The 24545-nt window shown below is 41.5% G+C and overlaps 1 protein-coding gene across 2 annotated transcripts in view; it reads right to left on the reverse strand.

Annotated features, from left to right (window-relative positions):
• Positions 1–13478, reverse strand: part of clic2 (chloride intracellular channel 2) — an 18817-nt gene extending 5339 nt beyond the window's left edge. The window contains exons 1-5 of one of the 2 annotated variants that reach the window (XM_055643925.1): positions 13183–13478; positions 9487–9596; positions 8547–8672; positions 5088–5194; positions 2935–3150 (exon numbers count right to left, since the gene is read on the reverse strand). In XM_055643925.1, the coding sequence (XP_055499900.1) occupies positions 2935–3150; positions 5088–5194; positions 8547–8672; positions 9487–9596; positions 13183–13236 (613 nt within the window). In that variant the 5' untranslated portion in view covers positions 13237–13478. The remainder of the gene's footprint in view (positions 1–2934; positions 3151–5087; positions 5195–8546; positions 8673–9486; positions 9597–13182) is intronic. The other variant, XM_055643923.1, reaches the window with a different exon arrangement.
• Between the last annotated feature and the right edge of the window lie 11067 nt (positions 13479–24545).

The following is a 24545-nucleotide window of genomic DNA, read 5'->3' on the forward strand; positions in this document are numbered from 1 at the left end:
TCACCTTGTTGGGAGTTTAATACAGGCCACCAAATTGTCAATGGGAATTAAAAATATGACCGGAGATTTCAGGCAGCTACAAGATTAATAAGGTTAGCCGAGTAGGGTTTTTAACTTTCCCAATAATGACTTGGACTGTCATAGTGCGAAGGGCTTAGATCAGGGGTCGACAACCTTGTCCTGCATAGGGGCCAAGACGCATGTCTGTGAGCGGATGGCGGGCTACATCTCTCACGTGAATACATGGATCCCACCTCCATCCCACCCCGGATGGCAGATGTCAAATCACGTGATCACAGAGGTGGGCAAAAATGCTGGAGAAACTCAGCGGGTGAGGCAGCCTCATGCAATCCTTGCATCTCTCACCGCTGAGTTTCTCCAGCATTTTTGTCTACCTTCGATTTTTCCAGCATCTGCAGTTCTTTCTTAAATGTGTGTAGTAGCCATTTAACTTAACTCAGTATGTTATAACTATAACCAGTTACTTTAAATTGTATCTGCCTGTAATTATGTGGGTGGGATTTTTACATAGTTGGAGGCGTGTTTGCGGCTGGGATTCCCGCAGAGACGCGCTAGTAATTAGCTTTAGTTTAGTTTAGTTTGGGGAAGCATGGGGGAGAGGTCACAGTTTTCGACCATGAACGAGTTCCACCATGCACGAGTTTGACTGAGAGTAAGATCAAAATGTACTTAAACAAGAAGAAGTTCGGATGAATATCTTATTGTTTTTACTACGACAATAAAGAAACTATTAATTAAAGGACTGTGTTTTGAAGATTTATCTTTGGATGGTATGGGATGTCTCATGGAGAGCTCGTAAATGCATTTCAAAAATCTCCTAACCCCTGTCTTCAATCATAGTTGCTAGAGGAAAGATTCCTTGAACGATATAATAATCTGTCACTACAACGTGTTCACAGAAGGTGCCAGTGGCTTTGCGCAGGGTGCGGTACAGCCAGAGCTCGGCGCTTAGCGCTCGACGGCGCTCGGCCACGCTCGGCGGGCCGGATGATTGTGGGAATAAAAAGCTGCCTACGGGCCGGATGATTTCGGGGGCCGAAGGTTGCCGACCCATTGCTTAGACAGTGTGGAGTTTGTAAAATATGATCAGCAAAGTTTCCCCAGGCAATATGCCAAGGGGCATACACAGGGGAGGGCAAAACTTGATATTCTCTTAGGAAATTGGGAAGAGCAAGTGACTGAAGTGTGCATGGGCAAGCCTTTTAGAGACTGCTTGACCACTGCTCTATTAAATTAAAAATAGTTATGGATATGGACATGGCAGCCCCAGTAGTTAAAAATGTAGAAGTAACAGAAATGGTTGATGAAGGCAAAGTCATAGGCATTGTCTACAGGGGCTTCAGCAAGGCATTTGATAAGGTTCTGCATGGTCGGCTGTTCTGTAAGGTTAGATTGTATGGGATTTAGGAAGAGCGAGCCGACTGGATAGCGAGTTGGCTATATGGAAGGAAACAGAGGTTGTTTTTAGGACTGGAGGCCTGTGACCAGTGGTGTGCCTCAGGGATTGGAACTGGGCCGTTTGTGATTTATATCAACAATTTGGATAAGAATGTAGAAGGCATGATGAGTACATTTGCAGATTACTCTAAAATGGGGGGTATCATAGATAGCAATTATCATTAACAAAAATTATAGCAGGATCTTGATCAGTTGGGCAAATGTGCTGATGAATGCTTAATGTACTTTCATGCAGATAAGTGTGAATGTTACAATTTCGAAAGTCAAACCAAGGTAAAACCTTCACTGTGAATGGTTTGACAGAGATCGAGGTGCTTCGATTCTTGAAAGTGGTGTTACAGGCAGAAGAAGGTTTTCGACCCGAAACGTGCCAATTTCCTTCGCGCCATAGGTGCTGCCTCACCCGCTGAGTTTCTCCAGCATTTTTGTCTACTTGCAGGGAGATACAGTGGTCAAGAAGGCTTTAGGTACATTGTCCTTCATCAGTGAGGGTATTGTGTATATAAATTGGAATGTTATGTTACAGTTGTACAATATGTTGAGTGAGGCCGCATTTGGAGCACTGTGTTAAGTTTTGGTCACCCTACTATAGGAAAGATGTTGGTAAACAGGAGAGATTGCAGAGAAGAATTACAAGAAAGTTGCCAGGATTTAAGAGCCTGAGCTTAGCCTGAGGTTGGGCAGTCTACGACTTTATTGATTGGAACACCAGAGGATGAGGGGTGATCTTATCAAGCTGTGTCATGATGGGAGTAGAAATGGTAAATACAGTCTTTTACGCAGAGTAGGGGAATCAAGAACCTAACGACATAGGTTTAACATGAGAGGGTAAAAAATTGATAAGAACATGGGGCAACTTTTTCACAGAGGTATATGGAGCGAACTGCCAGAGGAGGTAGTTGAGGCAGGATGTATAATAACATTTAAAAATCATTTGAGCAATTACATGGATAGGAAAGGTTTAGAGGGATATGGGCTAAATGCAGGCAGGTAGGACTAATGTAGATGGGGCATCTTGGTTGACATGGGCAAGTTGGGTCAAAGAGCTTCCATGATTCTATGATTATTGGTCCATGCATGACTTTTCACAGGGAGAAGGAAAGGTTATTCATTTTTGATAATCTTGGCAGCCATCCAATCTATATCAGTGCAAGTCATGCCATGCTCTATAGGTGTGCGTATGAAGCTGGTTCCACGTCTTTCTTCCTTCGGCACAGTGACCAGGGATATCACAGCCCATGCATGTTCTGGCAGACAGAGTCTCGTATATGTTTGTAAACAAGTAGAATGATTGCTCTTGTTTTCAAAAATAATCACTAATAAATTCCATTGATTTGCTCTTTAAAAAAATTTGATTCGAAAAAAACCCATAAATGGATATTTGCATTTCACATTAAATTGAAACTGCTCTCTTCTCTAATTCCATTTGTACAATATAGAGAAAACATAACTTACTTTGGTTCATTGAAGAATGATATTTGAATGTTACCTTGATGATATGAAGCTTAGGTAACAGATTGCAGTCTGCCAAAGTGAACTTGTTTCCATCTAGGTATTTCCTCGTGGAGCTAACAACCGTCTCTGTACTATTGGCATCAATTTCATCAGGAAGGGGCTCTTTCAGGTAGTTGTCCAATCTTTTCAGCTCCTTCAGCAAAGCATTCTCAAATTCTACAAAGAGCCAAAGAAGGCATAGTTAGCCATGTGAGGGTGTGCTGGGAAACACTCTGCAGTTGTTTGAGTCAAGAAATGGTAAAAAAAAAAAGCAGTGTGTGCTTAATTGTGGGCAATGGTTCTGCAAGGAATACCACCATGGTTAATTGTGTCTTTGACCCCTGTGTCTGCCCACTGTAATACAGTAAGGAGGAAAGTGCTAGAGGTTTGCTGCTTAAAGGCCTGTCCCACTTGGGCGTCATTTACGCGACATCCTAAAAATTGGTTGCCGCGCATGACGTGCGCATGGCGCGTGGTGAGGCATGGTGGCATATGCAGTGACACGCGGTAATGCAGTGCGTCCCCGTGGCTGCTGACGGCCAGAGCGTTGACATCATCAGGGCGCGCCATCCACAGCGCGTCGGCACGCCTCCCGAGGGCCCTGAGGTCGGCAAACGAGGCGTCTGTTAGCTGCAGACGGATTTAGGCTGACATCAGATGGAGGTAAGTATATTTGAATAGCAGGCACGGCCACCATCTCCTTTAGGAGGCTTGATGGCCGTCGTCGCCTAGGCTCTCCATATGCAGGATCCTAGCAGCACGCTCCATCCTGCTTAGTCCATAAATCTGGAGCAGGAGCTCCTTAATGCCGAGATATTTATCAATATGCGAGGAAGTCCGTGACCTCTTCAACCGTGTCCTGGTCGAGGGTCCCCACCAGGTAATAGAAGCGGGTGGCATCGACCGTGATGCCCCCCAGGTTGAACTGGGCCTCCGCCTGCTGGAACCAGATGTGCGGCCGGGTGGTCCAGAAGTTGGGCAGTTTCACCGAGACCGCGTCCAGAGACAGGGCCGGGCCGGCGTGTGAGGTGGTAGAGCTTTCTGCTACCTCCATCATGATGACAATGGAGCGTCGGGGGTCACCAATGTGGTGCGTGGGTCTCAAAAAGGAAGAGATGAGTCGAGTATTTTGAGAGGCACCTTTAATTATGTTCCTCCTGGTTGTAGGGAGGTCCAAACGAGAGAAAGATGGCACCCAAACCCCTGCCTTTAAACCCTCTGATTAAGGACCGCCTCCGGACTGAACCACTCCTGGGCCGAGGGGTTCGACAGTATGATGGCGCGACCTTTGGGAGCCACCACAATTTTTTCTTTTGCAGGGACATTTTTCTGTGTGCGCTTGTTGGGTTACTGAATTGCATGGTCTTCCACTCTGCATTGTTTGGAGAGGTTTGTATGGTTTATAAAATAATTTACACTTCATTCAAATATAAACACAAATCTGATGAGTAATTATCAGTTTATCATAAATGTTCTCCGTTATTTTTTTGTCAAAAAAATGCAGAGATGAACATGAGAAAAATGTACGCATAGATGCAGTTTAATGCTTTTCATGAATAAAAATTGCTTATGAAAACAAGAGAGTGTATTGTTATAATCGTGATTCACAGTTTCTGTATTAAAGTTATTACTTCACTTAAGAAGGATGGTAAACTGATCTACTGTAACAACTAAGAATCGATTGGGCAATGATAGATTCATTTGATCAGCTATGAGTTGAATAAAGAGTTGGAGGCATGAAATATTTGTTTTGTGCATTGACTGTCAGATCAAGGATTGACATATAATGCTGAATTAATGATTGGTTTCGGGAAAACGTGTTGGTGTCGGAATATGAAGTGCTTGATTTCAAGTATGTTTATGTTATATTAAAATCCATTACATTCAAACTAGTTGGACAGTGAATATTCGGAATATGTGCCAATTAGCAAGAATTGACTGTGTTCCCACAGCATTTAGCATCCCCCAATGTTACTAAAACTAACATTTTAAATTTATGTTTTCAATTTGTTAACCCCTCAAGAGTTGGTGTATTTTGCATTCAGTCTGTTGCATCTATAATTTGTGTCACAACTCTAAGTTTTGGGTTCATTCATTTTGACAGTGAATCTTACTTTCATTGGCAGCTTTACTTGTGTTCTTGATGTACGCTGAAAATTTGGCAAAGACATCACTGCCAGCGGCATATGATTCTGGCTGGCGAGGCGTGAGATGTGGGTACCTGATGGAAGAGGATAGTGTATCATTAACAATTTAGTGCAAAAATCAACCTGCTGGTGGAAATTGGCGGTCAGGCAGCATCTGTGGAGGTAAAGGAATAGTGGATATTTCGGGTGGAGATCTGACCTTTTAATGGAAGGAAAAGAGGTGGAAATGGGAGTGGGATAGGACTAGAAATTGGTGCACACTAAGGTGGGGCACAGGAAAGAGAGGCAAGAGAAAAGGGGGGATTTAAACTAAAGAAATTGGAGGGAAGGATCTTATTATGTTAATCACTACCTCTTTCCTCATAACCAAATGTAGTTCCCATAGAGTTATGAATTTATACAGCATTTGTCTATTCAAATCTGATATCTGCAGCTAGAGCTATTGCAATAGGAAATGTTCCTGCCAGGGATCGACTTCCAAAAATGCACCATCTCACACAAATCTGAATTAAAATCAATCAGCTATTCATTGGCTCACTTGGCCGGCTGATCTAGACACTGCTGTATTTCTGTCCTAAACAGTAGTGATAAAGTATGTGATTTATATATGATCTAAGACAGTTTGAAGTAACTGCTTTAAAACAGCAGACTTATGTCACTGGTTCCAGAGTGCTCCCCCACTGACACTCTGGTCACCTGGCCTACCTCATTTCCTGAAAGGAGGTTCAGTGTTGCAACGTCACTAGTAACATAGAAACATCGACAATAGGTGCAAGTGTAGGCCATTCGGCCCTTCGAGTTAGCACCGCCATTCAATATGATTATGGCTGATCATCTAAAATCAGTACCCCATTATTGATTTTTACCCATATCCCTTGATTCCTTTAACCCTAAGAGCTATAGCTAACTTTCTCTTGAAAACATCCAATGAATTGGCCTCCACTGCCTTCTGTGGCAGATAATTCCACAGGTTGTGCGAACCACCACGTAGGTTCACCAGGTTTTTCTATGTTTCTAAGCAGTGTCCCCAAACCAAGCTGTGATGCAATCTGACAATATGTTTTCTATGGTATGGAGAATACGTGTTCGGCACGGACTAGAAGGGTCGAGATGGCCTGTTTCCGTGCTGTAATTGTTATATGGTTATATTATATGGTTATAGATTCACAACTCTCTGGGTGAAAAGGTTTTTCCTCATCTCAGTCCTAAATGACCTACCCCTTATTCTTAAACTGTGACCCCCGGTTCTGGACTCCCCCAACATCGGGAACATTTTTCCTGCGTCTAGCCTGACCAATCCTTTAAAAAATGTATATGTTTCTATAAGATATCCTCTCATCCTTCTAAATTCCAATGCATACAAGCCCAGTTGACCCATTCTTTCATCATTTGACATTCCCACTATCCCGGGAATTAACCTGGTGAACATAAGCTGCACTCCCTCAATAGCAATAATGTCCTTCCTCAAATTAGGAGACTAAAATTGCACACAATACTCCAGGTGCAGTCTCACCAGGGCCCTGTACAACTGCAGTAGGACAACCTTGCTCCTAAACTCAAATCCTCTCGCAATGAAGTTCTTTAGTAACTTGTCAGTTTCTTTGTTGAACTAAATTGAGGCGCATGTTGCAATCAAAAGCACTTGAACAATTGGTTGGGAAGAAAGCCAAACTGTAAGAAAGACAACTGTGCCTCCTTTTCAAGAGCAGCCATTAGTTATCTTCACTGCCTGCTGTACCTACATGCTTGCTTTCAATGATTGATGTACAAACACACCCAGGTCTCGTTGCACCTCCCCTTTTCCAATCTTATACCATTCAGATAATAATCTGCCTTCCTGTTCTTGCCACTAAAGTGGATAACCTCACATTTATCCACATTATACTGCATCTGCCATGCATCTGCCCATTCACCCTGCAGCATCATAGCATCCCTCTCGCAGCTCACACTGCCACCCAACTTTGTGTCGTCCACAAACTTGGAGATGAGTAGGGACCTCTATATATTAATTAAGAAATTGATAGAATAATGAAGTTGTAAGTGAACCTGGTAAGTTTAACGAGAGCATGGGAAATAATGCCCCAGTACTTTTTAAAAGAGTATAAGAAACAGTGAGATTTTGCAGAAAATAAAGGAAGCAATGGAACTGGGTTGCCAATAGTTCAATAGTTCAATGATAGTTCACTGCACACTGAAATTCTTTTTGCATAGCTCATTCACATATGTCGCCATATTTTGGCACCAGTTACAAATGTAAAAAGCCCAAAGTTGACAATCCGGTCAACATGCTGGATGTACTGGAGTGCCTCCAATCCAAGTAAGCCCCAGGCTGATGCAGGGCCTCCTCCATCGCCCTCAATCAGTTCGGCTGGTGAATGGGCGTCCCTCTCCTCGCCGGACTACCTCTGTGTCCCGGGGGCATCTCCTACAGCCGACCAATGTGATGAAGGCAATACCCCAAATCCTTTCCTACCGGCCCACTCCTCGCAGCCGTCATCACCGGTGAATCCATCCTCCTCGACACTGGTCTTCAGGGTTGTGCTTGGACGGTTCTGAGCTTCTCCCGCAGGCAACAGTCCACTGGGTCTTTCTTTGCTGTGGTGAACCCGGCCTGCTGCCGCACGGGTCTGTCTTTGTACACGGCGCCCAGTGAAGCCATTATTGTTTTCAACGGCCCAATGGGTTGTTCGCAGCGGCTGCAGAGTCTGTCTTTGTTCGATTCCGTGGTGCATTGTGGGAGCTTTCTGCCGCGGGAACCTTTGCATTCCAGGTCCAGTTCCAGACAGTGAGCCTGAAAAAGGGTCAGGACCCAAGACATAATCTATCCATGTTCTCCAGAGATGCTGCTTGACCAGCAGAGTTATTCCAACGTTTTGTATTCTGTTATGCATTATCGAGCAACTGTAGCTGTTTTTTTACTACTATTTATACAATAATAATCCCATAGTTACAGTGAGCAGTTACAGTGGGCAATTGGAACTAACGGACACCACATCCCCTTAGGGTCCATTATAACGAGGGTTTACTGTAGTCAAATCTTTCATTACGAGAGTGTTGGAATTGGTGTTGAAGAGAGTGTGGGAATTGGTGATCAAGACTCTGAACCCTTTGATTTCCAAATAATCAGATGGTGAATTTTTGGAACTTTACTGCACCCCATTTACATTCTTATGCTTTATTATCATACAACATGATATTATCGTGATACAACATGTAAACAGACCCTTCAGCACACTGAATTCAACCACCTATTTAAATTAATTCTACACGAGTCACATTTTTGTAATCCTATCAAAAAGTTTAGCGGTCCTCCAGATTTCCCATTGGCAAATGTACTGGCATTTTTTGTGTCTAGCTCAATGTGTTGAAGTTAATACTTAAAATAAAAATTATAGCTGCATTTATATTATGATTTGTTTCCTATACCTGGGTGGAGCCAGAGTCTCTTCAAGAAACTCTTCAATCTTGATAAAATCAGTTTTTAATTCTCCATTGAAAATAAGGAATGGTGGGTTGGTGCCTGGAGCGAGGTGGAGCAATTCCTTTGGCCTCCTGCAAGAAGTAAAACAATTGTGAGTTGATGGAAATATGTGATTCCAATATGGAGTGGAAATAAGAATGCAATACATCCCAGATAAGGAAAATATCTCCATTCCCCATTGGCAACTGGCATTGGCTAATGATGCTGCCTAGTTTGGGTTGCCTAATTTCAAAATGCCATGTTGTATTTTATGAACAATTATGGGTCCATGAGGTACTAGATGTCCTGGGAAGCCAAGTAAGAGAACTGGCATTATATTTTAATATCCAATTTTGTTCTCTTCCAGGCATCCCAGGCAGTGTGCAGCTATAGACACCCTAAAACTAACAGTGTAACTCAAAACAGCAATTGCTGGAAATTGATATGTAGAAAGAGAAACAGAGTTAACATTCTGAATCAGCTTCAATTAACATTGTTCATTATAGGTTAAACTTGTGTAGCTATAACATACAACTGTCAGAATTGTTCTAAAGGTGGCCTTAACTGTGATGGTTATTCATAGTTTATAATCATGAATACAACAAAAAAGTCAACTTCAGTCCACAAATTCCTTAAATTAACTCAAGAGCCACTGATAGATCGATGTTAAGTGTGGTGTCCTTACTTCCATGCAAAGACAATTCACCTGATCATAGAATGTTCTGGTAGGGTGACATTTCAGGTCGGGACCCTTCTTCAGATGGAAGAAGAACCACTGAGTTACTCCAGCACTTTGTATCTTTGTTTGAGATTAATATGTGTATTATCAAACCGATAATGGATCGCATAGCCGTCTTCTGTGCAGAATGTTTCTAGAAATCTAAATTTCTTCGACCTTACACTTACTTTTTCATATCCACTGTTGTCACATTAAATTCAACCCCTTTCAGCCACAGAACCATGAACAAACGCTGGCAAAAGGGACAGTTTCCAATGTTCTCTCCATCAAAACTAGCCTAGGGGAAAAAGAAAAAGATGAACCTCATGCTCTCAGTAAATTAGTCCAGAGTATAATTCAACAGAGTAAATGCAAAATTGTAAATAATATTCCTTTCACTGAGGTAAAGAAGGTATATGGTTAGTCAACTTCCATAGGTCAAGGCATTGAGTATAAGAATCACAAAGTCATGATGTAGCCTTGTAGGACTTTGATTAAGTCACATTTGGAGTATTGTGTGCAGTTCTGGTTCCCCCGTTACAGGAAGAATGTGGAGGCATTGGAAAGGATGCAGAGGAGGTTTACCAGAATGATGCCTGAATTAGCACCAGGGAGAGGTTGGAGCTTATTATTTCCAGAATGCTGGAGGATTCTGGTAACCTGATAAAAGTATATTAATTATTAAAGAAATAGCTGGGGTTGACAGCCAGAATCTTTTTCCTAGGATGGAAAAATCAAATAGCTTTAAGGCGAGAAGGGCAAAGTTTTATGGAGATGTGCGAGGCAAGTTTTAAACAGGGCAGTGAGTGACTGGAACTCGCTGTTGGGGTGGTGGTGAAGCACATACATTAGTGGCATTTAAAATACTTTTGGATAGGCATATGCAGGGAATGGAGGGATATAGGTTATATGCAGGTAGATAAGTGATGGTCTTGGTGTCATGTTCAGCTCAGACATTGTGGACCTGAAGGGCCTGTTTTGGTTCTGTCCTGTTCTATATTCTGTTCTAAAAAACTGTGATGATTGTACAACATCAGGAACAGCCCAATTTCCTTAGTGCTAACCAACTGTTCAAATGAAAGCGAGGATGAATTGTCATTTTTCACAATATCATGATGTCCTAAAGTGTTTCACAGCAAATTAACATTAAATAGCATGTCAAGGTTTGTGATCATAAAATATTCATCATACAAGATTACATTTGCTATCATCTGAAATATTATTGTTTTTTAAACAGGAAGTTCTTTAAATGTTTAGGAAGGAACTGCAGATGCTGGTTTAAACCAAAGATAGACACAAAATGCTGGAGTAACTCAGCGGTACAGGTAGCATCTCAGGAGAGAAGGAATGGGTGAAGTTTCGGGCCGAGACCCTTCTTCAGACTGAAGGGTTTGGTCTTAAGTTCTTTAAATAGTTACATTTCTTTGAGTCTCGAAAATATAAAAATGGTTAAATAATTATATCACTTCAGAGAAGCAGGCCAGAAGTCGTAATGTATGTTACTCCACAAACAAAATAACTGTTTGGAATGCTAGGCCGAATATGAATTACCAATGCACTAGGCCTAATATTATTCATCACCAATGCACTAAAATAAAAATAATGTAGCAATTATTCCAATCAAAGAAGGGTAGAAATTATTTCTGGTAATTTAACTAAATTAAACACATCAAGTCCATTCCTTTAACAAAACCACCAACTAGGTATTTTACATGTTTTTCTAAATATGGGGACAATTATTTTCAGTAGGTTTGAATGCACCAGTTAATGTGTTTTTTTCATTTTGAATGAGAATACATATCTAAAAAAACAAGTTCTTGGATTTTCACATCTGGCTCTTTAGATAAGATATGTGTCATAGGGAATCTGCCAAACTTCACCATCAGGAAAAGGCTGATAAAGTCCACTCATGACTTCTCAAAGTATGGGAAGCCATGCACTCAGCAGCATTCATGATTAAGCTCCTTGCACTGTCAGCACTCTGAGCTAACATTAAAACTGCATTTGATGATTAGATATTATGGCAGAGTATCTTATTGTTTTAGCAGGAAGTGCTGCTCACCCTCATTGTGTACACAGTGAAGTGTCCAAACTTGCACTCAGTATAAATTAAAAGATGCTTTGAATTTCATTGAATAACAACAGAAGAAGACATTTTGGAGAATGGGCAAAAATGAATCTAAGAATATGGGAATATAGAAACAGAAATAGGCTCCACCCTCTGACATATCTTCTGCATGCAATGAGATTATGTTTCCTCGATTGTGAATACTGTTGCAAAGTAATCAATAAGCATTCAAATCATTTTGTGTTCTGGTTGTTACTGTTATAGATGTTCTGTCTTTGTACTTTTATTTCCAATATCATTATTATCTGTTTTTAAGAGATTCACGTTTCTCATTAATATATTCTTTCTAATGCAATTAAATATATTCCTTTTTATAGATCTTTTTGCTCTCTTTTGTTCTCTTTCTTTCTCATTCACAAAAACGTGCAGTAGTGTGACACCTATAAAATAGATTTTTATATCTGTCCTTTATGTCCACTTCTGATCAAGGCTGTTGTAAATTTGGCAGGTGAGCATAATAAGTTGGTTCTGTTTCACTGCAAGTTTTTATATGAACTTCTCTCAGGGTCCCATTCTCACAATTCATGAGCAGATTTGCAGTTTACCGTGAACTCACTCAGTCTTAGATCTAGCGTCATCTCAGTCATTTTACATTTCTCACTTTAAAACATTACATTAAGCACAAGCATATTATAATCACAGTTAGATAAACACGACGATGAAATAAAGATAAAATAGAATAGTTAAATTGTTGATATTATTGTTACTTAACAAAAGTAGTTCTCGTGAATAGTGCCTGAATGAAAAGACACCAATTTGATCAGAGCACATTAGTTTAGATTCTTACATATGAGCATTATCTGAAACCCTCAATACAATTATTAATAGATTCCTAATATTATTTTATGTAGTATGTAATAGCTACAACTTTCAGTATTCACTTAACATCTTACAATGGCATGAGTGATGTAATTAATTTAAAGCTATAGACTCAGCTGTGATGCTTTCATAGAAATTCTATTATTTGCCGAGATGGGAGATCAATACTAGTATCAAAAATCCAATCGATTCAAGTATACCCTGGATATAAAAGCTATTCTCTCCAAACATCAGCAAACTGGTAAGGAACATTCTGGAAAAAACAGGGTGTGGTCGATGACCTTTCAATCTAAAACAGGAAAGCGAAAAAGAGAAATCCTAGCTCAGCTAATTTATTCTCGTTGGAAGAAATGAGTTTTCTATTGTTTATTAAGGGTTAGGCTCAAAGCTTAGTTTACAGAATCAGTCCAGTCTCACCCTTGTGGGCCAATAGTTTCAGTTTTCAACTATTTTTACCAGCGTTCGTCCTGCCTTTAACACACTTGTGTTAACAGGAAAATATAGGGATAGGCAATCAGATTATACTCCAACTAAACCCATCGACTTCATGTTACTTCATAATAATGGTCAGAAATGTTACTGATCTTGAGTACTATCAGAAATTTGTCAGTAGTTGTTGGGTTCTTTCTCCATGCAGAATGTGAAAGAAAGCTAAAGCTTGGCAGACAGAAAATATATAATGAGGTCGTTGTTTAAATTATTATTACTGCAGAATCTTTTAAAATATATATTGTAATACATCATTCTAAAGTAACATAATTCAGGGAGTGAAGAAAACAATAAATTAACAAACAATATCATTTAAGTAATTCAAATTACAATAAAATATAAATTAAGTGCATGAAGTAAAGAAAAGTAATACCATTTTTGATTCAAGGATATTTTGATTCAAGTACGATTTTGAACTTAGTGGTAAAAATGTCTATCAGCTCTTTACCTTAATAAACAGTTCAATGTTTGGAGTTTTCTTGGCAGATCCTTGTTTGGCCATTGTCAGAACGAAGAAACAATCAGCCGAGCTGTCCAAAAGTAAGAAAAGCTTTTATGAGTCTCAAAAGAAATACGAAATACCTAGAAGTATGGCAGACTTATTGATTATCCGAGTCTTGTGTGAGGTCTCCTTGAGGTACGGATCACAGGGAATTAAGTCAGCAGCCCAGAGCCTTGACTGATCAGAGTTTTCAGCAGGGGTGTAACGCCCTGACTCCTTTAACACTTCCCTCAGTTGTAATCAGAGGGTGGGCAATGTCTCTCATTTAGGAACTGGGAAACAACAACTATGACACAGCATTACCTCAATTCCATTTATAGTAAAGCAAAAGAACAAATTAGAACAACTGAGAAAAAGCACAATTAAATCCAAAAATTCATTAAATAAATTAAAATATTTCTCATTTAATACCATGTAAGATTAAAATATCATTATAAATAGGCATGGATATTTAGCGTGGAAGCATTCATATAAATTGCTGATATATTATGACTAGTTATTTAGTATTCTGTAAATAACTATCAGAAGAAAATGAAAAATTGGACCACATTCCATGATATATTTAACTCACATGCAGCCTAGACCCACAAGAGGTGAATGTATAATGATGTGCCAACTGCCAGGAATGCCTCAGGGAATTCTCGAAATTGACATGGCAACAGGACCACCATATTGAAGGAAACAGTTACCTGACCACCTTCAGCTGGTGAACTAGTACCTTGCTGGTGACTGCCCAATGGAGGAAGGGCTGAGAAGTGCAAAGACACAAAAATACTTTGAGTTGCAGTCTTCAATGCATAAGCACAACTTGGTGGCATCTTCACTAGCTGAGCCCTAAACCATTGCTACCAGATGGGCTTTTGGCAGATTTAATTTTTTTTTTTAATTTATTTATTTTTTTTTTTAAAGCTTTATTTCAGGCACAGGTCCATATACACATCAAACAGTACAAAGAATTACAAAGATACATTAAGAAATTGCGTATTAGCCTAAAATATATATAAGCTATTGCACCAATGCCATCTTAGCCTAGAAGTGAATCTATAGTAGCTTTTCAGAGGGCTGACTAAGGCTTCAATTATGTGGTTCTCTGACGTGTCCAGGCGACACATAAAACTAAACATCAGCTGTCTTAAGAGTGCCTCACAGGTTGGCACTCTAGTGGACACAAACAATTGACTGGCATTATGCCACCTAGGGACACGAAGTAGCAACCTCATTGCATCATTGTATGCTACCTTAAGCCTCTGCATACTCTTTTTCTTATACTTAGACCACAATTGAGCAGTATATAACGGTGTGATGTAGGTTCTGAACAGGGAACACTTCACATGGTCAGAGCACATATAAAACTTCCTTATAAGCATGTTGGCTTGAAGATAAATTTTACAGCGCTGTCGGTAGAGGTCTTTGTCATCCTTCCAGTCATCAGATATGACATGACCTAAGTATTTAATTTCCTCACACACTGCAAGAGGACTGTCTGACAAATAAAAGGTCGGAAAAGTTGATTCCCTGTCCTCAGCGCTTCTAACTACCATTATGCGGCTTTTCTTAGCGTTATACTTTATGTCATAATCAAGGCCATACTGAGAGCACACCTTCAGCATCTGCTGCAGCCCAGCACTATATGGACAGAGCAGGACCAGGTCGTTTGCATACATCAGATGATTAACAATAGTGTTGCCCACAAGACAGCCAGTTTTTAACCTATTTAACTGATTTGACAATTCGTCCATATAAGCATTAAATAAAATAGGAGATAAAATTCCTCCTTGCCGCACTCCGTTACTAACACTGAATGGAGCAGATACAACATTGTCCCATTTAACCTGAAACGTTTGATGGGCATACCAAAACACTAAAATTCTCACTAAGAATTTAGGGGCACCTCTATTTAGCAATTTTACAAACAATTGTTCATGATTAATTCTATCAAATGCCTTGGACGCATCAATAAAGCATAAAAATACAGATGAATTCAGGCTTGAGTACCTGAACACAATCTCTTTAAGAGCATAGATACACAGGTCAGTTCCATGCTTTCTTTTGAACCCAAACTGATTGTCATTAGTAAGGACATACATTTCTAGCTTTGTCAACAGTTTTCTCTCCAGTACTTTAGATAAGATACTGGCTAATGCAATAGGTCGGTAATTATCAATACTGTTGAGCCTACCAGCCTTATTAATGAAGCAGCAAATTGGTGACTTGGCTATATCCCCGCCTTATGTAGAATCACTTGTCTATGACAATAGTGGCAGGAGTCAGGGTCGCTGGTGGAGTCAGCTGATTTTCCATGGAGTGAAACAGAACCTGTTGGAAGCACTCAGCTGGCCAGGAAGCCTCTATGGAGAGAGAAGCAGTGTTAATCTTTCAGTTGGTGACTTTTCATTGGACCTGGAAAAAGTTTGAGGCTGAATAAGTTTTAAGTTGCAGCAAAAATGGGAAGGATAAGACAAGGATAAGTACGTTTTTTATTTGCACTTTTTATATCTCAGCTGTCAAGCTCTCCAGCCAAAATGCGATCAGGGCCTTGCAGTATATAGGGAAGCAGTATATCAGGGAATTTGCAGTTTACAATACTCTCAGCCATTTTATACACCATGTGGAGGGACTCAAATTAGTTAGACAGACAGAGCATAGAACATAGAACCGTACAGCACAGGGCCAGGCCCTTGGGCTCATTATGTTTGTGCCAAACATGATGTTTTGTTAGCTATTATCATCTGCCTGTAGATGATCCATATCTCTCTATTCCATGCACTTCCATGCACCTATCTAAAACCCTTTTTAATGCCACTATCCTATCTGCTTCTACCATCACCCCCTAGCAATGTTCTGACCTCTAATCCATCCTCTGGTAAAACCCCTCTGCACCCTCTCCAAAGCCTCCATGTCTATTCTGCAATGGGTCGACCAGAATTGCATGCAGTACTCCATATACGGAGCTGTGACATGACTTCCTGACTCTTATATTCAAAGCCCCCAGCAATGAATGTAGGCATACCATAGATCTTCTTTACCACCCTATCGACATGCTGCAACCTTCAGTGAGCCATGGACTTGGATTCCCAGATCCCTCTTCACATCAAAGCTGTTAAGATCTTGTCATTAACTGTATACTTTCCCCTTACTTTCCACCTCCCAAAGTGCAACACCCCACGCTCGAATTAAACTCCATCTGCCATTTATCTGCCCATTTCTACAGCTGATCTATATCCCGGTGTATCTTTTGACAGCATTTCTCACTGTCTGCACCTCCTCCATTATTGGTGTCAACAACAAACTTACTCAACATTCCAGTTACATTTGCGTCCAGGTCCTTTATATACAGAATTTCACAAACAGCGAAGGTCACAGCTTACAATTATAGCCCTACTATTCCCACAGCTATCTGTAACTCCCTAATGCCTGCTGACTTGGCTGCTCTATAGTATGATCACCTCACAATGATCTTTTCTTTTTAATTTCTATGTTCTATCCATAGGGCCTTGCTGGATGTTCTCCACTCATTACCCCCTCTGTTGGTTTAGATTTAGGTTTAGGTTTATTATAGTCAAGGGCACCATGGGGATGGATGTGGGAGCCCTCTTAGGGGCTGCCCAATGGCGCAGCGATAGAGATGCTGCCTGCCAGAGACCCGGGCTCGACCCTGACTACGGGTGCTGTCTGTACAGAGTTTGTACATTCTCCCTGTGACTGCGAGGGTTTTCTCCAGGTGCTACAGTTTCCCCCCACACTCCAAAGATGTGCAGGTCTGGAGGTTAATTGACTTCAGTAAAAATTGTAAATTGTCTCTAGCACGTACGATAGTGTCAGTGCACGGGGTGATCGCTAATCAGCACAGACTTGGTGGGCCAAAGGGCCTGTTTCCGCACTGTATTTCTAAAGTTTTAAAATCTAATGTTACATGTACTAAAGTACAGTAAAAAGCAAGCTATCCAATCAGATCAGGACAACACAATACATCCATACAATCAAATACAATAGAGCAAAGGGGAAGATACAGAGTGGAGAATAAAACTCTCAGCATTGTAGCACATCAGTGTGGTGGTGCATACATTCAAAGTTCTGCACCTTCTCCTTGACAGGAATGGGGAGAGGAAGGAATGACCAGGGTGGGACGTCTTTGATTATGTTGGCTGCTTTTCCCCGGCAGACTGGAGTGTAGTTGAGTCAATGGTGGGAAGTCTGGTCTACTGGTTGAGATGGGCTACATTTAATTGTAATTCTGAATATTTCTGCAGTATTTGGAGGAGCTCTTCACAAACCAAGCTGTGATGCGACCTGCCAGAGCCGGTGGTTTGGGACAGTCGTTTGGTCGGATTGGCAGCTGCGCAAGGTCGAAGCTTTGAGGAATATATGTAGGTCGCAGGCTTCGCTGGCTGGGTCGGCTCAGGTCAGGTAAGGAGGCCATCATTGGTCTAGGCATTCGTAGGATCATCAGACCTGAAGAATTATTAAAGAAGCTACCATTAAAACATTTAGAAATGGTGTTACACTTACAGGTAGAATAGAGATTTATTAGAGTTGAACGATTATATCATAGGTAGCAGATGCTTTTCTTGGAAGAGCATGCAAAGAGTCGCCATGCTCCGGCACCAGCTTGCACATGCACCTGTGATATTCTCCCTAAGCAACAGATCTCTCCCTCCTCTCTTACCTCCAACTCTGTCATGCCAGACGCATCTGTACCTTATAACATTGAGATGCTAGTCCTATCATCTCTCAACCATGTATCCGTGATAGCTATAATCCTATGCTCCTATTCAAACTCTGAGCTCATCTACCTTACCTTGCATTAAGATAAATGCAATTTAGCTGTCAGACCTTCCTCATTCCCTGCCCTGGCCTTGCCTGGCTTGAATATTGGACGTCCTTTCTTTAATTTCTATGTTTGTTTCATCTTTCTCATTCTATTCACGACTAGGTCCTACTTCCCAGCCAGGCTAGCTTTAACCCTCCCAAGTGGCTTTAGTAAATCGCCCCACCAGGATTTCCATCCCCTTCCAGGTCAGATCCAACCCGCCCCTCTTGTACAGGCCACCTCTGACCTGGAAGTTATCCTAGCGATCCAAGTAGATGAAACCTTCCTCCATACACCAGCTCTTCATTCGTGCATTCATCTGCCCTATGCCTGTACTTCTTTGGAGTGTTGGAGAAAACTGGAGATCCTGGAGATCCCGGAGAAAACCCACGCAAGTCAGGGGAAAAATGTAAAACTCCATACCGACAGCACAATGTACAAACTCCATACAGACAGCACCCAGTCAGGATCGAACCCGGGACTCTGATGCTGTTACGCTACCGGGCACCATAGTGCCGGCTTAGGATTCTCTCCCCAGAATTTCTCCGGAGCATCAGTCATTCGAGCGAGTGTAGGACAGGACCATTAACATAAAATATTCAATGGTGGAGAGCATAATCATACTTCTGGATCTTAAGTGCACTGCTCCTTCACTCTTACTGGATCAATATCTTGGAAAGCCTAAAAAAACCACTGGGAGCAATTCCAGTGCATGATTGAAGAAGACTCACTCCCACCTGCTCAAGGATGGGTAAGAAATATTGTCATCCCGGACATCCTTTCTGTTAAACTGCACCCAGTAGGTTTTAATGTTATGAACTTTGAAGTCATTTTAAAAGTGAAACAAATATGATGGATCACCGTCCATTAAACGTGGAAAAATGGCGATCCCTCCCAGCAAATCACTCAGCAGCCACTGAACAATGAAAACAATGGCATTCGGGGGCTTTGGGAGTTAATGAGAAAATGGAAATTCTGATGAAGAAAACTTGGAAAGCCACAGGAAGCTTGATTCCTGTAATTCAGAGGAAGTTTTGAAAAATGTGCATATCAGAAATGACCACAATTATGAAAACACACTCAGAATTGAACATATGCAAGGTTTACTGGCAACATAATTCAAGATTGTACCAAAAGGGTGAGTATCTTATCTGTCAAAAGACTAATTTCATAAATTATCCTATTTACAGCCTAAAAGCAAGTCTTTTGATGCAAAATTATGGGATTTGAGCAGTCAATGTGACAGTGTCTGTAGCTATCTGCTATTTGTTGTACCCAGGAATAAATACACCTCAAAGAAAAGAAGAAGAGGCGAGACATATGTAAGGGTAAGAAGAGTAAAGAGCCCGTCGCACTTGGGCGTCATTTGTGCGTCAGGCAGGTGGCCCACGAAGATTTTGTGAATCCCAAAATCCTGGGGCGCTGCGCGCAATCGCGCGTCACTGCCTACGTCACCATGCACCATGCGTGCGTAATGCACGCCATGCACACATCACATGCGCGTTATGCATCATGACGTGTAAATGATGTGTAAATTACGCTCAAATGACACCCAAGTGGGACAGGCCCTTAAGAAACACATCTAAGGTTTTTCGGGTTTCCCTGTTGCACTGCCCTGGGATTGCTGGGGCATCATCAGGCAGGTGGATCGACTTGGTTGGGTATTAGGCACAGATGCATCAATGCAATGAGGGAGTGCTGTTCATGTTCTCACATTCATACCCCAGTCTTATTTTACTTGCACCTCTGAGATTCTGTAAGATGAGCCTTCCAGTGAAAGGGTGTCCAAGTAAAAACTGCAGCTGCAGTCTGTTTTCCTTTTGCATGTTGACAGTGGCACACATCCCAGATCAGCAACAAGGAAACAACATCATTGTTTATTCAGTTACGTCATAAGTCGAATACTATGGGCACATGCAGCAGTATGAATGCAGTTTGATGCTCAGCTGCAGATCTGAGAGATCAGGCAACATTTTTAAGTCTTACGAGTTGAGGGCAGATGCAAGCAATAGGTTGCCTTGGGCTATACAAATGAGTTATTCCAACACTTGGTGTCTCTTGTAGAAATAAAGAACTGCAGATACTGGTAAATATCCAAAAGGACAGAAAAGTACAGAACTAACTCAGCAAGTCAGGCAGCATCTCTGAAAAACATAAAACATCACATATCGGGCCTGAAGAGTCTGAACCCTAAAAGTCATCTAATCAAATTCTCCAGAGATGCTGCCTGACCTGCTGAGAATGTATCACTTCCTTTTACATAACTTCAGCATTTTGTGTCAATTTGTTCCTCTCCTTTTATTTGAAACCCAGCATCTCCAGTTCTTTATTTCTACATTCAGGCATTGAACTGTCATTTGAATTTGTAAATAATTATTACCATATAGATTTTATTTTCACTCAGAATTTGAAGGATAATCAACTGTCTTGGGATACCTTTCCCTGTGTGGGTGAAACCATTTCACCTGATATTTGCATTGGTTCATCTGAGACATGTTAAGAACAAAATAGTTTCTCTTCTCATCAGGTTTCTATGCATGGCCTGACCTGATGAGATGATAAACTTGTCCATGGAGTCAAGAAGAGCAGGACTGCTTGTCAATTACTGAGGACCCACAGTTAACGAGCTGAGGTGAGTTTTAGTGGGACAACCTGAAAGCAGTTAGCATCCTGGATTGACTGCTGCTTAGTGGTTGTATACAAGGAAGCTAGAGACAAGTGGTGCTGCTGCCTTGAGAGTGGCCATGAGTAAGTATGAGACTTTGACTTGAGAAGCTATTGCCATGTGGAGAATAAATGTGAGGCTTTGGCTTGAGAGGCTTCAGCATAGAGGCTGACTGCAGAATAAGGCATAGTCTGTGTTTTTCTTTCTTTCATAAGCCTATCTTGGTTTAGTGCAGTGAAAATGGCAGTCCGGGCAGTTGTATGCTTCTCCTGCAGGATATAGGAAGTCGCTGAGCACCACACCTGGAGGAGGTGCATCCAGCTGCACCGTGTTAGGGAACTGGAACAGCAGTTGGATCACCACAGGACCATCTGGGAGATTGAGGGGGTCAGAGATAAGAGATACAGTGAGGTGAGCATGTGCAGGGTAGAGGCAGAAAGTAGATGGATGACCACCAGGAAAGGAAGTAAACACAGAGTACTGGAGTCACGTGTACTGCATAACCTTAATTGCATTGATGTACAGAGGGATCTTGGGATCCATGTCCATAACTCCCTGAAAATGGCTACACAAAGTTGATAGAGTGGTAAAGAAGGCATATGGTCTGTCCGCTTTCATAGGTCGGGGCATTGAGTATAAAAGTCAGGGTTAACGAGCTGAAATACTTATCTTGTTTGTTTGTTTGCGTGCGTGTACTACAAATTCCAACAAAACGGTACACGATAACACTACAAATTTTGGATCGCCTTACTCACCATTGTCATGTGTGATACATCAAGTTTTGTTCAGATTAATGCTATATTTTACAAGTTATTGACATTTTTAACTAAAAAAAAATGGAAACAGCACCCCCACTTGCCGTTAGCAGCATATGACGTCACAATGGGATCTCATTTACATAAACTGCCCATCAGCAGTGTTCCAACCCACAATCACATCACAATGGGAAACTTAAAAAAAAAATTAATACAGCATCCCCACTTGCTGTCTTTACTTGACTGGCATCACAAAGGACACCGAATGGGTCCTCATTGTGTTTAGGTTATTTGAAAGAAAAAAATGCAATTTTCATTGAGAATTTCATTTAAAAAAAAAACATTGTGATTTTCATTGTGGGGGGTTGGGATAGGGGGGAGACGAGGTGTGGAGGAGCAGGGGGATAGAGAGAAAGAGGAGGGGGTTAGGGAGGGAGATGGAGGGGGAAGTAGGGAGTGGGGGATAGAGGGCAGTGGGGGAGAGAGAGATGAGGGGTTGGATGTGGGAGAGGAGGGAGATTGAGGGAGTAGAGGGGATAGGGAGGGGAGAAGGGTTATGTAGGGAGGCAATGAGGGTAGGGGAAAAGAGAGGGAGAGGGGAGGGAGGGAAGTGAGGAGTAGAGGGGAAAGAAGAGGGAGGGTGAAGAGGACGGGAGCGAGTGCTGGGGGGTCCTGGGGAATGGAGGAGGATAGTAGTAGGAAGAGGGATGGCGAGGCAATGGAGGAGGGGAGGGAGGGGGTGAGGGGAGGAAGCAGAGGAGGGTTGGTGGAAGTTGGGGAGAGGGAGGATAATACAGGAGGGGGATAGGGGACTGAAGAGGGAGAGTGAGATGCGTTTGCATCTTATATTTTACAGGTTATTGCCATTTTGAACTTTAAAAACGTCGCAGTCATGCTCCTACTTGCTGGCCATGCCTGCGCAGTTGGGGGAGGGTTGCCGTGACTCGCTTCACAACGGGGATCTCTGACGTCACCACGGGAACCCGTCAGCCGTGCCTGCGCAGTTGGGGGCTATGGGTCAGTGGTGGAATATTGCCTTGGGGGACAGGCCCAACGGGTCCGCACCTGGTCTAGTTCTGTATATATTTGCTTCACCATATGTAAAGTGTGAAAAGTTGTACAGTCCAATGATCATAGTACAAAGATAACACTCAATTCATTTGTATTACATTTGCATCTAACTGAGCTCTGCTAGTGTCTGACACTGAACATGGATTTGATACTGAAAATCAGAAATTAAAAAAGCTGGAACTGCTTTATTGTTAAGGTCACTTCTCTGGAGAGAGAAACAGTTACATTTTTTGTTACATGGAGGGTTATGGTCTGAGCGCAGGTATATGGGACTAGGGGAGAATACGTGTTCGGCACGGACTAGAAGGGTCGAGATGGCCTGTATCCGTGCTGTAATTGTTATATGGTTATATGGTTATTTTGGGTTAATGACTTTTCATCAGACTAAAACATTAATTGTTTCTCTATCTCCTCAGTTGCTGTTTGAGTATTTCCAGCAATTGACACAAAGTGCTGGAGTAATCAGCAAGTTCCATTTTTTTAGTTTAGAGATACAGTGTGGAAACAGGCCCTTTGGCCCACCGAGTCCGCAGCAATCCCCGCACATTAACACTGCTCTTAATTTACATTTATACCAAGCCAATTGACCTACAAACCTGTACGTCTTTGGAGTGTGGAAGGAAAACAAAGATCTTGGGGCAAACCCATGCAGGTCACAGGGAGAACGTACAAACAAGCAGCCATTGTCAGGATCAATCCCGGGTCTCTGGTGCTGTGAGGCAGCTACCCCACCGCTGCGCCACCGTGCTGCTCTACTCCAGCACTTTGTGTCTATCTTTGGTATAACCAGTGTCTGCAATGTTTCTACATTGAATATTGCCAGCAGTCATTCTATATTACAAAAATTGAGATTATTCATAACTTTATTTCTTCTATGTTTCTGTAAACTGTCTATGCACTTGTTTCTCAAAATTATTTCCAATATTATCTAAAAAGTACATTGAATCAGTTCACTATAAAAAATATGGCAGAAGTATCAGTCAATTTATTGCAAAGGACAAAGTGCTTGAGGAACTCAGTGGGTCATGCAGCATCTGTGGATGGAATGAACAGACAATACAATCAGCTCAGGACCCTTCTTCAGACTGAGGAAGGGTCCCAACACAAAATATAGCCTGTCCATTCCCTACATAAATGCTATCTGACCCAGTTTGTTTCTCCAGCACGTTGTGTTTTATTAAAGTTTCAAGCACCTGTAGTTCCTCGTGTCTCAGTCAATTTATTGTTTTCTTAATATGAAATCATTAAATTCTTCTCCATCCTCATTGATGAAATCAGTACTGTGGCTTGTTTCCTATGGATTATGGAGAAATACCGCACACTCTTGCTTATCTCTCTCTCATATTATGGTTAAGATGCCTGTTGGCTGAACTGCAAGGCCCCAGCACGAAACTTTATCATTTGAAGTCACCGAATGTCCACGGATGATTCACCACATGATCATGAGCTGCGAATATTATATGGATCATCTTAAGTGTTTCATGGATATATTTTCAATACTTTATTGGTATTGAAAATGCAAGAACATTGTGGTGATTAACACATTTCTTGTATTTTAACAGTTATGCTGTTATCTGTCTTCAGTTGAACACGTTAACATTTAGAATTAAAAGCACATCTGTTATCTTGCCCGAGATCTATCTTTAATTGGCAACCATGCTTTCACTGAATTGTGTTCCTTTTATCACTCACTGCATGTTTTTAACTCTGCTCTGATGTCCGGGTCGGGGATTGGCCTTTTCCTGTGTTTCCTGTCAAGTTATTCCTATGTTTTATACTGTGTCCCCAGGGAAGTGTTCTCATCCTGTAATGTTTGGCTTGCGTATATTTGAAACACCCTTTTAGTACAGAACTGCATAGTATTTTTTTAGACTTTTTGCATTCAGCCTTTTTTTTCATTGTTGGTTAATTTCCTTTAATAAGCAAGTCTATTTCATGCAAACTGCAGAGATAAAACAAAACTGTGCATGTTGCAATTAACTGGTCAGAATATCTATAGAATAAATTG

Source organism: Leucoraja erinacea, chromosome 12 (genome assembly GCF_028641065.1).
Source record: "Leucoraja erinacea ecotype New England chromosome 12, Leri_hhj_1, whole genome shotgun sequence".
NCBI lineage: Eukaryota > Metazoa > Chordata > Chondrichthyes > Rajiformes > Rajidae > Leucoraja > Leucoraja erinaceus.